At 38.6% G+C, this 16,423-nt stretch overlaps 1 protein-coding gene across 7 annotated transcripts; it reads right to left on the bottom strand.

The window, feature by feature from the left end:
- Nucleotides 1–392: 392 nt before the first annotated feature.
- On the bottom strand, nt 393–15,795 carry LOC145906824 (kinesin-like protein KIF28). 7 transcript variants are annotated; one of them, XM_082994290.1, is made up of 28 exons: nt 15,724–15,795; nt 11,955–11,993; nt 11,226–11,302; nt 11,026–11,042; nt 10,887–10,909; nt 10,636–10,754; nt 10,361–10,439; nt 10,189–10,252; nt 8,418–8,604; nt 8,129–8,281; nt 7,826–7,923; nt 7,343–7,509; nt 6,811–6,968; nt 6,593–6,696; nt 6,244–6,434; nt 6,049–6,191; nt 5,758–5,901; nt 5,393–5,540; nt 5,216–5,303; nt 4,571–4,744; nt 4,256–4,378; nt 4,042–4,149; nt 3,692–3,853; nt 3,254–3,409; nt 3,053–3,178; nt 2,826–2,864; nt 2,422–2,598; nt 393–1,040 (listed from the first exon to the last, which is right to left on the bottom strand). In XM_082994290.1, exons 1-28 carry the CDS (start codon nt 15,735–15,737, stop codon nt 909–911), a joined length of 3,210 nt encoding a protein of 1,069 aa, XP_082850416.1. In that variant the 5' UTR covers nt 15,738–15,795; the 3' UTR covers nt 393–908. The 7 variants fall into 7 exon arrangements, with proteins under 7 accessions (XP_082850416.1, XP_082850415.1, XP_082850414.1 ...); XM_082994289.1 differs by lacking the exon at nt 15,724–15,795 and adding an exon at nt 12,964–13,077; XM_082994288.1 differs by lacking the exon at nt 15,724–15,795 and adding an exon at nt 12,338–12,599.
- Nucleotides 15,796–16,423: the final 628 nt, after the last annotated feature.

Here is a 16,423-nt window from a genome sequence, read left to right as displayed (position 1 = left end):
GAGTGGTAGGTTGAAAACCCTGCATCCCCTAACTCACACGCATTATTTACGAGTGGTTGGTTGTATAACCTGCATCCCCCAACTCACACGCCTTATTTATGAGAGGTTGGTTGAATACCCCACATCCCCTTACTCACACGCATTATTTATGAGTGGTTGGTTGTATAACCTGCATCCCCCAACTCACACACCTTATTTATGAGTGGTTGGTTGTATAAACTGTATCCCCCAACCCTCTGGCATTATTTATGAGTGGTGGGGTGTATACCCTGCATCCCCCAATTCACATGTATTTCTTATTAGGTGAATCCCCCTAGTACAAGCAGTTTTCATCATCTAAAATTTTTGGTTATTCCCCCTACGGTGCATCTAACGGTTTCACAATATTTGTCAATTCCTTAAAATTTCATTTTATCAAATAATAATTGGTTAAAGTGGACAATTACGTGAAAATAAAATACTTACATACGCAACAAAGGCACCATTGTCATCATTGAACAATTAAAAAAGCGTAACAAACAGGGAAAAAAACTAATTCTACTGATAATCTACCACTTGTGCTGACGCAACGAAGTGATTACGTATTTAACTGTCGTCACAAATAGCGTGACGTCATAAAGCGCATATATATAATTTCAAGAAACGCATAAGTGCAAAATGGCTCAAGACAAATTACTGCGGCAAAATTTCCAATAAATAAGCACGATTTATATGTGACGTCATAAAGACGAAGCCTAAGTAAGGTGAAGGCACTTTGATCCGCGTGAAAATAGAACAATGTAGAAAAATAGAAAGTATTGACAAAAATATTCGTGACGTCACTAACGCTAACTAAGAAAGGTCATACAGTGTGATGTCATTATGGAACGGACAGTGCGTCTTTATTGCACATTGTGACGTCCGAATATTCACATTATGACGCAAGCAGTTGAGTTCTTCACTTTGTTGCCACTGGACGTCGGTGAAGGGCGCCCGTTAGCGGCGGTAGTGGTCGACTGTTTTTGTGGTTGTTGTGGGGATTGTTTGGACGCTTGTATGAGCTACAACGATAACAAACAATTGACGTCACTTCCCTCTGTATTCAGTAGTTTCCAAATAAAACAAACAAGAAGAAAGCATCAGCAGCAAAATGACACCCAGCATGCAAAACAAGCAATTATTGTTGACATGCAGCACTCCTGTATGGTCGGTTTATTTGTGTTAAAGTCAACTGATGGAAAATGGTTTAGGGGTTTTCCCTTGCACTGGTTTGAACAATGGTTTCTATGACGATTAAAAGTTTGAATGAGGTGAAAAATTTACTCAGTTAGGGAAACATGACGTCACCTTGGTTACGCCACTACTTCGACGACGCTGCACTGCTTCCGCCGGAGGGCGCAAAACAGCATCGCTAACGCGCCGAGATGCAGCAAGGCTTTCACGACGTGACGTCATTATGTTCGATCGAGGTAACGGTATTGTTACGTCACCTTTCTTACCAAAAATGCGCAGAATCTAAATGTATTGCGCACAATCAAAGCTTTGCCTTTTGAATGCCCTGTCTTGCTCCCATGACGTCATAGTATGACGAAAAACAACGAATGACGATTTTTTTAATTCAATATTGTTGTAACCTTCGGTCAAATACCTTAAGTTGTGACGTTTACTGAAAGTTCTACAGCGCCTACTAGCGGTGCATAAACTACAGTGAATTTTATGTGGAGTGGGCATGAATCGAACCCACGACATTTTGGTTCGGAAACAAACAAACAGTAAGAATACGGAAGGCGGTGATTGGTCACAGCATCATGACGTATATGAGCCAATCGCAAGGCGGGAAAATTGATTGCAATGATTGATTGCTTAAAAAAAAATTACAAGTTCAGAGGATGTTCCACCCCATTGGTTAAAACAAAGGTTGCCATGGTGATGATTTGTAACAATGGTATTTTGTTAGTAAAAAGTTAAATGAACATGAGGACACAAATACGCGATAATGTCAAAAAGTAATGGAAATTTTGAATGTTTTAAAGCGCTTTAGTTATCTACCATAAGATCATGCAGCTATCTCCTGTATCCCATGCCGTTGTTCAACTTAACCCCACACTGATTCAACTTGGCAACGTTTGATATCAAAGGTAAAAACATTAAACCACCGACATTAAGCACACGAATAGTTGTGAGCATTATACGTGGAATTAAATGCGCAACAAAACACCAAGTCATGCAATGATAAAAAATCGATGATTCATGCTACGTGTTAGCGATGACGTATGATGATGCTGCGACTATTTGTGAACACATGCTGCAGGAAATTCACTCAAGCGTGAAATTCCCGCTTTTAACACAGCTTCCACAGGGAGTTCCCCTCACCAGGAATCCGGGGAATCCCGATTAGAAGTTATGTTAATGAGCCTGTGCGACCGCCTCCAATATTCTTACCGGGGTTTTCTTGGAACCGTTGACTGGGGGCGAGGGTTTTCCCCCTTCCTTGGGGTCGGACCCACGCCTGCTATCCGATTCCGATTCCTCTATAATCGGTTCTTCGTATGGTCCGGTTATTATCCGCATTTCTGGGGTCAATTCGAAACTGTATACGCTGAAAGCGTCTGAATCCCTCTGTGACATCATAATTACGTCATTATCATGCACTGCCGCGTATTAAAAAAAGTCTAAATTGTGACGTTATAAAAGTCGCTTTGTGACGTCACATATACATAAAACGAATGGGAGCAGAAAGGGGAAACTACCATGCATTAGTAACAAAGATCATAAGCAAACTCAAGTGTTAGATCATAATCAGTCACTTGTCTACGTCACAAGCTAGTTCAAATATCAATTCTTACGCTTTGATTTTCTCGAACATATTTCTGGGCTCTTATCAGCTGGCAAAGGAAAAATATTTATTTCTACACAAAAACCTACAGACGAAATCTACAATCACATTACTACTGTACCTTCCTATAAAATATATTCTCAAATACTGATTTTATGGAACAGCGGGTTAAGATCTAGAAAACTCTATACACTGTAATCTACTGGTCACACATGATCGGTCAAGCGGAACACTCACGTGATTGATTAGTCTGACTCTGTTTTTAAGTTTGTTTCCGCTGCTGAACGCGACGGCGTGAATCGAATTGTAAAAGGATTCGAAATCCCCTTCCTTCGGTTTTTCACTCCACTGTTTACACAACTCCTAGTATTTCAACAAACAATTCGGATTAAGTTAACAAACAGGATTCGAATAACAAACAGGATTCGAATAACGTACCTGGATTCGTTTCTCCTTCTTGTCGAGTCGATCGAACTTTCTCTGCAAAGTGTGAAGTTCCGATTTAAGTTGGGGATCCACCGCGGATTTGCTGGGGAGGATGGAAGCCCGCCGAACCATCTGGGGGCGCATCTGGCCCGCCATCTCGCGAAGCTCCTGTTACGTCATAAACATGATTGTTATGAGTCAAATGAACCGCGAAGGCTTCGAATCCGCGCAATTTCGTCTTGGAATATGTCACAGTAAGCAAGATGTAGTTGAAAAAATTTTCATCATCAGCTCCCTTTTAAAACTCCACAGAAATTCATTACAGGTTTTGAACTTCAAACATTGGTCCGAGCCATTTAAAAACTCCGGCGCTTTAATGAACGCAAAGTTAGAGATTAGTTAGAGACGTCTGACGTCATCGAAATGTATTATTCGTCGAACAAATCCCACCTTTGTGTTCAACTTCTCCACGCTTGGGTTGGGAGGTGTATTCTCCTGCCGGCCATAAACAAAGAAAGTGATGGAATTGTTCTCGAAATATTCCAAATGACTTTCATTCACAGATGGGATGGTGATAACTCGAGTGTGACCAAACTCCGGTGACAGACTCTCCTGTGAAGTCACAATCAAGTTCAAGCAAATCAAGAACAAATAATGTTGAAACAATGGCGACTTAAACAATCCAACATTTAAAAACATTTATTTCTACCGAAAACGTTTTGAATCTGTTGATTACTGAAAGTTTAACATCCTTTAAAGTGAACATTGTCTTTTTAGTTTATTTGTTTAGATCCGCAAACCTTAACAATCTTCGTTGAAACTGATTCGTCGTCGCCCAACGCTTTGTACTTGACGTAAACTCCCTTCGTGAATCTGGAATTGTTGATTTCTCCGGTTCGGATCGAAACCTTGAAGTAAACAGGATTATGTGGGCGCCACCTAACGTATTTCACAGCAGTTAAAATGACTGTTAGGTGGCGCCCGCGTGTGGTGATCATTGTTCGGGCTGCTTACCTTGAAATGGTAAGGTTTCCCCAACAACTCGCTCGGCTCTTCTATGAAGCTTTCCTCATCCAGGGACTTCCCCTTGGCGTCACATGGAGAAACAGACACGTACAAAGAACCTTCCTCATCGCCCTACGTCATAATAATGACAGTTACGTAACAATCCTAAATCAACAAAGTGGCTGATCCAGCTTGGCTGCAATGCCTTGGCTGCGAAGCCTGTGAACCTTATAATCCTAAATTAAATTATGTCAGTTTGTGAAACAGTGGCATTACAATGCAGTGGGAAAATGATTGTAAAAATTCTCCAAACAACCCCGGTACCTTGTAGTTTGAAACAGCGAGTTTGTCATCAAAGTCGAGAGCGTAGGAAAGGGATTGTAGGAATACATTCGACGTTCCTATGATCACGTCTTCGGGTGGATCAAAGAATGGATCCTTGTCTTTCGGTATATCCTTGTAGCCGTCATCCCCATCCACGTATTGCTGGTATTGCTCCTACGGGGGAATAACCAGGGTAAGAGAGGGGAATAACCGTGGTATGATAGGGGAATAACCGTGGTATGATAGGGGAATAACCGGGGTTAATATATCAAACCAAAAGTGCAACAAATTAGTTTAGTTTTAAAACAAAACTCTGCAGATTTGTTGGCAAGGTAACTGCTGATATACCAGCAGGTTTGGGCATGGCAGACATCAAACCATAGACTTGCGTCATCTTGAATCAATTTAATTAACCGCAATTCGACAAAGAACCGCATTTCCTCAGTAAATACGTCACAATATTACATTTGTGATCTCATAATAGGACGCTATTTGCCAAGTCCCGCCCGTCAATATTTGCGTTGCCATGGTGGCGGCTTTCGCTTCTAACTTCACGCATGGGCAGAGCTGGTTGTCGTGACAACCGTAAGTAAACGTCACAACACAGATCGATGTGAGAGCGGCGTCCACGACCACCCGAGTTACCTGCATCATGTAACGCCTGTTCATAAACTTTCCACGCTCCCACAACCAGAGATTATCATTGAGCAAGTTCCTCACTTTCACCATCGGTCTGAATCAACCATAAACCGATTAGTTTAAATAATTTGGACAAAATTACTGCAACAATGACCTATTGTGTTACATTGTGACGTCACTTACTTTGGTCCTTTGTCCCGGTCTTCCTGGTAACCCCCTGATATGAGAACGAGTTCAAACGAGCGATATTTGTTCAATTCTTCAGAAACCGCGTTTATTTCGCTGATCATCGGCAGGAGTTCAAGAACTTGTTCCTGTGTTCGTTGTTGGTCTGAATATTACGTCAGATATTACGTCAGATGTTACGTCAGATATTTGAAAACCGACGAAAAAACATTACCAAACGTTTTTCATTTTTTGGAAATTTAATTCGGAATCGATTTCAAGGAAAATTTACATCGGAATTTTTTTGGAAAAAAATGTTTCCGTTGCACAAAAGCAAGGATTTAAAATAGGGTTTGGGCGGGATTCGAACCAAGAACCCTAACCTTTACTCATGCCAGCTTGTAAGGTTGAGAATCCGCTGTTTTCAGCCAATTCCTTCTGAGCGAAATCCCAATCCACAACATCAGGGGAACCCTCAGGTAGATTTGGTTTTAGAGGATTCACAAAAACATACAGATGGTTCGAACCTAAAACGTCACAACCTCACGTCACAGCGGAAACTTTTATATGATGTCACGGATAACTTGGAAAATATGTCTGAATGCCATACAACCAAAACACAATTAGTTAAAATTCTTTGTGACGTTACAAATATGATTATGACAAACAAATACCGAATAGAACTCGGTCATTGTGTTCTAGTTTTCTTTCTCCAGTTAGTGGAGCTCCGTTGATTTTAATTTTTGATCCGGCGGTTTCAGGCTTGATGACAACATCCTCATCTTCGTAATGGATGCTAGCGTGATTCTTCTGGATGCTGCAGGAGAATTAGATAAGAAAACATCTCACCACTCATAATGGCAACATACCTTAGCCCAGTGAGGACGATATCAGGAGTAGGATCCGAATCCTTTCTTCCGATCCGAATCTCTTTCCCCTTATGTATCGGATGCTTTATCACTCCGGATAACATCGGATCCTCGTTCAAATTCACGAAATGAGCTTCTTTAATCTTGCCACCATCGTGTTTCTTCTCCAACAATTGATCCTCTTGTCGCGACTAACAAAACACAATTGTTACGTCACAAAATACAATATTACGTCAAAATCGGAAAGGTTTTAAAATGTCAATACGTCGTAATATGTGGATTCTTAATTTGGTCAAGGATTTTTCCAATATTGTGAACGGGATTCGAACCCGTGACCTCATGATTTTACCATAGCAAGTTTTGCATCCCAATCCATGTCTTCCATCATTTCCTGGTTCGCCATCAGTTGAGCACGGATCTCTTCCGCCATCTTGCGGCGCATATCTTCAATATCTGTAGTGATTGAAATAAATTAACAAGGCGACATACAAACGGCGAATTTATAATTTTGATGAAAAACGCCCAACATTTACTGCAGGGAAATTGTAATGAAATATACGTTTTTACCTCCAGGACCCATCCCACTCTGAGGCATCACAGTCATATCGCCGGTCAGTCGGTTCTTTAACTTTTCATTTTCCTCTCGAAGTTCTCGGATCAACTTGTCGAGAGGATTCTCGTTCACAACAGCTTTATTTTTAATCTTTTTGGCGCGGTCAGCGTAACTATGAAGAAAAGAGACATAATTTTGCGTTCTGAAGTTGGACAATTGTTCCAGGCGGATTTCAATGGGAATCTGTTTGACGAGTTTTCCCGTAAAACGACCTCCAATAAAACTTTACAACACCCCATTTCCTCGAATGACGTCAGTTACCCGGCGCGTAATCTTCCACAACAAATTTTGCGAGAGGAAAACTTTGTTGAGATAAATTCACAACGATCAGTGAACCTACATGTTCATAACTGCTGATATCTAGAATTACTTTCATATTCGTAAGGAGACAAACAGAGACAGCAGAAGTCACAAAAGCAACGATTTTTAAAACAGGCTGCCGAAATCTTATTACATTTTAACGAAATTTTTGGTAACAAACATTACCGAAGCGTGGAAAGTGTTTCGTCATAATTGATGTCAGCCGGAGAAAGGGCGGCAATCATAATGGTTTTGGAATTCCCACCCAAGGCGTTCATGAGAAGTTTTGTTAGAACCGAGTCACGGTATGGAACAACAATCTTCTTCTTTCCCAGCGACATATCAGCCAGGGCCTGCACAATTTACATAAAACATTTGTTTCAGGGATTGAACAAAACTAAAAATGGGGAGGTACACGCCGATTGTTGTAACCAGGGATTTCCCGTGTGGTAAAATATGGTTTATTTTAGTGAAACTAGTTGTTGAATATATTGCTGGTGATTCTGCACTTGTCAAGGCACCAGTGCTGCCAGTAGCATTATTTACAAGATTTAGTTTCTACTTGCCTTACTCAAGATTTCATTGTTATGAAACAATGAATACACTTAATGAAAAAGAATTTGTCATTGTCTGGAATAACAAAGTAACAATGGTGGCAGAATATCTCACAGAAATGACGTTTCCAAGAGCAGAAAGTGATTTGTTAATATTCGCTCCTTCCTTCAATCTGTCACCAGTGGCCCCTGTGCTGTCCGCTCTCTCAGACCCTAACAACACAAATGATATGAATACAAGAAACATAAATTGCCTGGCCAGTTAACATACTGGATGCGTTCCCCACAACAAACAATAATCACATTAACAGAGGCAATTGCTTGCCATGGTCTGACCGGGTTCATGTTTTAAGAATTTCTTCGTATCTTTCTATTTCTTTTTACGTCATAATGATTGTGCATTGTGACGTTTACAAACCGGCAAGATCGACGAGGTTTATGCTTGAGCTCTTTTTTGTTTCTTGCCCAGCTTCGTTCTTCTGGATTTGATCGAATGTGATTGTGACGACAGTATGAGCTCTAGAACTTGTAGCGTTCATCTGCGTCGACGCCACTGTCCTGTTCGCCGTCCCTAAAAATTTGCTTCTTTCTAACTTGTGTTAATACAAAGAACAGCGACCTGGTCCTGCCAACATTAATATTAATCATGGAAGTACCAAGAAACCACAACATATAAGCGGGGAGTTTTTGCCAAACACAAGCCCCACCCTCTTCCATCCTGCGTTCAATTTCGTTGTAACTTCCGACAGCAACTTTCTTCAATTTCTCGACGTAGAAAAGTCCAAGTTTAGGGTTTTGTCTGACTTGCAACCCCCCCTTTGGATTATCTTTCTGAAGAAGATCCCGGACTTGTTCGTTGTAAATCTCCAACATCGAGAATGTCACTTCATATTTCTGTAAACAATTATTTCTCAATAAGTTTTTTTTTGTGTGAAGACCCCCACGACTCACATTGTAATTAAAAAAACTTCAAACTAATACACATTCTATTTAAATAAGGAACTGACGATGATTATGGTAACTTACATAAGCGAAATCGAATTTTCAAAATAAAATCTGCTGGCGTAAATCAGAGTATTGTTGCTTCATTATATACACGAACTAAAGTAATTTGCTGTCGCAGATAAATAAACAATGCCTAACTGATGGTTAGATTCCGCTACAGCTATTAAGCAAGTCCAAATACTTGACATCTTTTAATGGTAAACAAAAAATATGTAACAAAATATTTAGTTTATTAAAATGTGTAGAAGAATATATTTGTCGACATATAAATATATACACAAAATTGATAAAACCAACATTTTAGGCAGGGACAAGATGGTAGTTGACTAGCCAGGCATCGACGATGGTATATTAGCAAATAATCAATGTTTGAATTAAAATATTGGCACTAGTCTGGCTTGGGGTGGAGGAAAGGTCAACAGAAATGACATCGCAATCTCCATTCACAGATGAGACAGAAAGGCACCCAGAAACCATGCAGGGGGGAAGAAATGCTTTGTTCATAAAATTTTCAGCCCAAAGTCAATTTGTTCAGACCTTTTGTTCATTTTTACGATCATGTCGTTCCACACAAAATGCCCTAAAGGGTTTACTTACAAAACTGCAATAAGTTCGTTCCAAACCAATTCTGTTTTACTGTTATTTTGTCCAATCACATTTGAGGTCACAATGTAAAAAAATTAGTTTAAAACAATTTTAACTTTATAATGCTATTTTTGCTGCCAGGCATAGTTATTAATAGGAATTGTTCTTCTGTCACTTAAGTTTCGTAAGTGTGTATTGAAATCGATGTTTCATCCCGCGCTTGATGCATTATCGTTGTGACATAACCCTGAGGAAGTCTCGCTTGATGGTGGTCATAAAGTTGTTTTCAATAAACACTTTCGAAACTTAAGTGCCAGAAGAGCAATTCCCATTAATTTCAACTTTGTTATACTTTTGTTCAAAGATAATTTCTATTTCAATGTTAGAAATTTGAAACAACACTTTTCATCATTTCATACACATTATATGATACATATCATGTGATATACATCATGTAACACATGACAACAATATAAAAAATGTTAAATAGAAGCTTAGTCGCAAATAGTTAGTAGCACATGGTTACGGTTGCTGAGCAAAACCTGGAAATAAATACTTCTTAGATTTTCATTTCGGGCAAATCAACACGTAGAAAACCAATTAATTTTTATTAAGCACACAATCCATCACCATTGTGACATCACAACAAACTTAAGGTTTACAGAATTACTGAAGTGGGCGTGGTTTGCTGTAAGTGTTTTGACGACAGATTGATCAAACAATAGTTGTGTGAAGTTGCCAGGTTTTAAATCATTCAACTACACAAACATCATAATCTTTTTGTGATGTCAGCAATGAACATTGTCTATTATTTGTTCAATTTACTAAACTTTTAATTATAGTAATTGTTAAAAGGTATGTGTTGGGAAAGTGGAGATACAAACTTACAGTTTCTTGTTTGCTTTTCTCAATTGTTTTGAAAAGTTCATCACAAGTGATTGGGACGATCCCTCTGATAAAAATATAAATTATTTTTCATGTAGAAATGTGAAGTGACAGAATTTTTGTTAAAGAAATGTGGAAAAATTAAAGTAAATTTAATCCTTTCAATAAAACTTACTTATTCTTTCCATAACCGACCATGGAGAATGATTTTCCTGATCCAGTCTGGCCATAAGCAAACAATGAGCAGTTGTAACCTGGACGTTATGTTTGGTTACTCTCTTCTTGGAAGGAATATTTTATTGTAACAAAACAACAAACAATTTTACTTCAGACACATTATTGGCAGGTTTAAATACCACCTATGACAGGTAGGAATTTACTTTGCCTACGAGCACAGATTTGGCAAAGTTTCAGCAATGTCATAAAAAGATTCAAACTGAAGTAACTTACCGTCAAATGCATTGTCCAACACTCCTTGCCCAAGATTGTCGAATACATCTCTTTGTGTCGCATACTTTGGGGAATTAGCTGTAAGAACTCCATCTACATCATCAAAACCATCATGGGACCTAAACCAAATCTTTCATCAATAATATAATGTATTTAAAGACAAACTAATTTAAAACTAAGTGAGCAGATTTAGGATTTATTCCAAGTTCAGCAAATTGATTTACAATTTAAATATATAAGAGAGCACTTACCAGTATGAGTAATCAAAGGAAAACTGGAAAAAAGACACACATGAAATAACATTATTAAAAAATAAGAATTTACTTTTGATAAATTTTCATCCAAACAACAATAATTTAAACAAAGCCAATCATTTGAAGTTTGAGTTACCTGCTTTGGTTCATCTTCTGTAACAAAAAAAAATGGTTAATATATGTCACCATCATTATCATGAGTAAGTTCAATTAAAACAAGAGCATGCTTGTTATATGAAAATTGAAACTATCTTTTAACTGGAAGGCAACAAATAAAGTGTTTGTAATTTTATATGAGCACATTTCATACAAGCACTGCATAAAAGTTACTCGTACTTGGTGTGTCAGGGTTTGCAATTGTTGTGGTCGTTCCTTGCATGTCAATCACAAGCTTTGCACCCCGGTCCATTTCTCTAAAAATATCAAGATTTGTTTCACGAAATTATCTAAATTTTAAGCTTATAACATTCAACATTTTGGTCCTGTCATGTTCCAAGGCAAAGTTATATTGAAAATTTTTTGTATGTATCACACAATTATTTAAATAAATACCAATAATTGGTAGAATGTACAGATAGATGTTATATTTGGTCCATGGACCCAAATGAGGAACCCTGTTATAGGTAGACTTAATTTCGTACGTTAATTGGTAATCAACAGTTTTAGGCAAGGTTTAAAGTAAAAAAAATTCTTACCAGACCAATTGAATTTACAGAAAAGTACATAAACCATTGTGTGTTCTTATTCTATTCTTAAATTTAATTTACAAGTGAGATTTCTTGCATAAGTGAATAAAAAATGACAGCCGTTGAATTTTTACCTTAACAGCATAGCGGAGTATTGCCAGAACGGTTTATGGGATCATGCCAACTCACTTTTACCGAAGTTTTAGGTGTGAAAAGATGTAAACAAACAACACACTAATTGTACACTGTGCTATGTGTGAATATGTGCCGGGATTTCTGACATTTCTACAGTGAACTGAGAATAACAGTGACTTAATTAATGGAAGGAATGGCATAGACCCTTTTAAACAATGTGGTTAACTTCTTTCTCCATTCTTACCTTTGGTTGAAGGGCCGCACACGAACAGCAACCTTCACCCTAAAACAAAATAAATGTTGTTATTCGGTTAAAATAACCTTGTCAGTTCTCATTGTAGACCAACAGAAATAACCTTGCAGGAATTAAAGGTAAATCAAATTAAAGTATTTTCTTGGCAATAAGGCCAAATTGTATCATATTACTCATACAACTATAAACCTCAAGCAAAAATTGTCCTGATGAACTTCTCAATACAATTACAATTTAATGCGCATGTTGGTACAGTGTATTTCAAAACGGTGGCGAATATGAATTGGATTGCAACCAAACATTTCATCATGAACATCAAGGCGCATCAGTACATCACTTCGCACATAACATTTTGAAATAAACATTGAACTTACGAGTTAGACTTTGACGCCATCTCAACTAAAACTACGTTAAAACAAGTCCAGCAAACCTGGCCTTCGCGCTTTAAGTCATCGCTACAAAATGTTGAGATCGAACGACAGACAATTGATAACAATCCATTGTTTGTCAACTACAGAATACAGCATTGTCCTGTCACTCTCAAGTCGTTGTGTTTGTTCTTTCCGCCATGACAACGCGCGTTCATGCAAAATCGCCTATCTGACGTCATAAAAGACATGCAAGTGCACGATTTATTTTTTGCCTACATCAGAAGTAAGTTTTACCCACAAGCAATGCAATCTTGTTTACTTGCAACGTTGCTTACAGGTAAAAAAATAATTCTTTTTAGCAGTAAGTGATGTCAACTCAGGGTGGAGTTCATAAACCCCGATCAGGATTAATAATTATGATTTTCCGCAGTTCAGACAAAAAGTAAATTTCAAACATCTGAGTCGATTATGGAAAACACAAAAATAACATGGAAAAAATATTTTGCCTCTGCATTTTATCTGGGAACCCCCAAAGGACCAGCACAAGCGATCTAAAAACTTTTTGAGCGCCCAAAACGAAAAAATCTGCATTTTGTCCCAGACTTAAATATATAAAACTCTGTACTTACGATTCGCCTCCAGACATTTTGAATGACGAGGAATTCCAAAACAAATTTAAGATTGCCTAAATCTTTTTGCTTGTTACACAGATTGCACAGAAAACAAACAAGTTTCACGTTTCTGAAACAGCAAGTTTTGCGACAACAGTCACAAAAGCCAGGTCGACATTAAAAGGTAAAGGTATATTTTTCTACACAAAGAGTAATCTGTTGATTACTGGTTGTCTTTGCGACAATATGTTGTCAGTTCAAACATATTACTATGTACGGTAGTGCTCAGTGACTTTCTGGAACGACCGTTATGGCAACGAACAACTCAACATCGTTCTATTTGCGTTCAAATCATTCCGGGCAAAACGACACCAAAAACAGAAAGTCCTCCATTGCAATTCAAGTTTAGATCACAAACAACTAAAAGGGTTGTCTGAAAACTTTTAACAATGGTTATCGAAACAAGTTAATGTGACAAAGAAAGTAGGACGAAATCATTCCAATGTGACTGAAGACTACAAGAACGCCCTTTGTTTCATAATAGTGGCTGCGCTGCGCTGCGCGCCGAAGCGATGTGATTTATTGCGTAACTACACGAAGACAGACAACTCTCAAGAAGTTATAATTAATCTCTAATGTTTTATCACCGAACACCTGTGGAGCTATGTACATTGTTACGTCACAAATATTGCGATTCTCGGTGATATTTTAAGAACAACGTAAGCTTCATGACTGCAGTAATGCGTTTTCGTCGGTTGCATGACAGCAGTTAAGTTGACACAAACGTGTTGTTACAACATTTGCTTCAACTCTAGTTTGGAGAAACTAAATAAGCTATAACTCTAATTTCATTTTTTAGGTTTTATTAAAATCGCTACTTTGTCCAATTTTTTTTCGACAAGGTTTCGCAGGCGAATTGTAACAACACTAAACGTATCAATCGTAGCCATAAATTGTTGCGATTTTGATTCTTATGAAAGTTAATTCAGATTTAATTGAACTGAAATTTATGTTTCGGTGATTCTAATTTTATTCTGGTTGAAAATAGCTAAAAATATCGAAAGGTCTAAGTTTGGTTGGAGGAAATGCCTGAAAAGACAAAATCGCCAACCACAATTTTTACGTCTGTCTGCCCACAAGCAAGAATCTCTCAGACAAAAGCTCTCATTGCTGGAATCGCGATATCCATTATTTCAGGTGCGGCCTTAACCCAGCCCGCTCCACTTTAACCCAGCCCGCTCCACTTCAAATAATGCTTGAGAAGAGCGACCAAGGGCGAGGTTGGATCGTAAAACAAACATAGAGAAAAAATCCTTTCACCCCATCCCGAACAAACAATAAATGTAGAATTTGCCCTGCTTGTTCAATCAAGCATGGGGACATCCTTCATTAATAATTGATTACGTCATATTTCCAGGGATATAATCCGATGTTTTTGGCCAAGTTTTTCAAACAGAAAATTATCATAAAATAAAACTGAATTACGTAAAATATCAGGATTGCAATATTTCAGTTGTTGCTCATATTCTCCACCGCTACTAATTTATGTGTTGTGATTTCTGTTTCCATGCCAACCAGCACCCAACCAAAACAATGAAACTAACAAACGAAACTCGAGGTGGGGTCGTTAGTTAATGTTCGACGAATCCTGCCGAGTTAAATCGAAATACAAGAAAGAAAATTTTCCTCCTGACAGGAAATTGTTATTCGGGGGTTCCCCGAACTCTCTAATAAATCGGTCACAAATTTTCTTCATTGAAATACAACTTGGCGTGACCTTTAAACGACCTTCCTGTTTTTGCGGTCCCGCTAGACTCTCCTGAGAGTTACGTTGCGCTCATCGTATTTAAGTGCTTACCGAAACTTGCTTTTCGGTGAACAACTTTACGGTGACTGGAGTTCTCAAAACTGTCAGCTCGGAGGTTTGTACGAAATAAACGTCACGGGTCAGTGGGTATCGTGGGCTCCAAACGTTTAATGCCGTATTTAACACAACAAAACGTTGCAAATGTTTCTAATCGGCAATTGGACAGTTTTGAAAAGTTTGTAAAGATTGAACGTAAACTCGAAAGTTTGGAAACACGACCCCCCCCACCCCACATTCGAAAGGTTGAATCACAGAATTAACCAATTACAGTCTTTTAACAACGGAAAGCCCTTAACTTTTACCATCCCTTGTCGCGGGAAAACAGGCAATCGACTTTAATGGATTGTGACGCACAATCGAGCCATTACCGTGTAATAAACAACTAACGACAAGATTGTATATAGTCCAACGTACGTAGTGTTTCAGCAATACAAAACAATTTTTTTATAAAAAATCTAATGATTGGCCACAAAATTTAACTTGTTAACTTGGGTTCAACCGTGGCGCGTATGACGTCAAACTGATAAAATAAGAAGGAATTGTGACGTCATAACAGCTTCACAGGAAAATCAACTGTTCCGCGAATAACCATCACATTAAGGCATGCTTCATGCAGCCTTATAAACTTTCCACACAACCGGAAGTGAACCGTTACTAAGCTATGACGTCATTCTCTACACCTTTCAGGGTTTGTCTGCACATGACAATAAATAGGCGTTTGTACCAAAGCTTGTCGATCTGAAAATGTACCAGAACTCCAAACAATGGCGCTTCATTGTTGGAATAACAATTTCATTGTTTGTCGCACTGTAAGAACAAAGTGCTCTATTACAACACAATAGGGAGATTTTACACCTACGTGTTTAGAAAATTGCACTTTTTGTTTGGTATAAAACATGATCTTTACTTACGCTTCTTCTTTCATTGTTACGTCACGAATAACCGCCTTTTGGTCTTTAAAGAATGAAATTTAAAAAAATTCTGTAAAATAAAATCATTAAAAAAGAAAAAGTTTCCAATTGAACGGAGTTGATGACGTGGTTTTTGTGCAAAATCCTCGCGACGCACATTTGCAGAATGCGGGTTTTCCAGCCCAAGCTCATCTGTCATAAAAACCTATTCAAACACCTCAACTGAGAGTGGGATAACCAACAAAGACCTTGTGTTACGTCATAGTGCCTTTTCTAATTCGCGAACAATAGAACCTTGAACCTGCCTGCAAAGTTTCGCTCGGCAGCCGATCGAACGCCGAAGCCGCGATATCTTGTGGTTCTGCGTCACAAGGAACACCGAGCAAACATTCGCGTTTCTACCGGACAAAAGAAAAGGGGACCCTTTTGTTTGCCTAAGGCTCATTATGACGACACTATCGCCGTTCCATGTGAGCTAACACAGGATGACAAGTAGCGTTAAGCATTCCAATTCTCGAATTTACGAGCGACCTACTCGCGCAATTCTATCAAGTTCATACACGCCCGGGCGTCGCGTGTTTTGACAATTGCTCCGTTCCCTTTCCACAAGCAGATGGTGACGTTACAATGGGGATGGGTTTGCGTTACTGGGTGCTTTCGATTGTTGCATCACAACGTATCATCAATAGGAGTAATGCGT

Source organism: Ascidia mentula, chromosome 6 (assembly GCF_947561715.1).
Source record: "Ascidia mentula chromosome 6, kaAscMent1.1, whole genome shotgun sequence".
Taxonomy (NCBI): Eukaryota; Metazoa; Chordata; class Ascidiacea; order Phlebobranchia; family Ascidiidae; genus Ascidia; species Ascidia mentula.
This window is presented reverse-complemented; position numbering and strand designations above follow the sequence as displayed.

Excerpts from the sequence above, each read along its gene's own strand:
- LOC145906824 (XM_082994288.1), bottom strand. The coding sequence starts at position 12,357 with ATGGCGTCAAAGTCTAACTC. Across the intron at positions 6,969-7,342 it reads GAAACACTTTCCACGCTTCG|TTACGCTGACCGCGCCAAAA; the intron begins GTAATGTTTGTT and ends TTTTCTTCATAG. Across the intron at positions 4,379-4,570 it reads TCGCTGTTTCAAACTACAAG|GGCGATGAGGAAGGTTCTTT; the intron begins GTACCGGGGTTG and ends ATTATGACGTAG.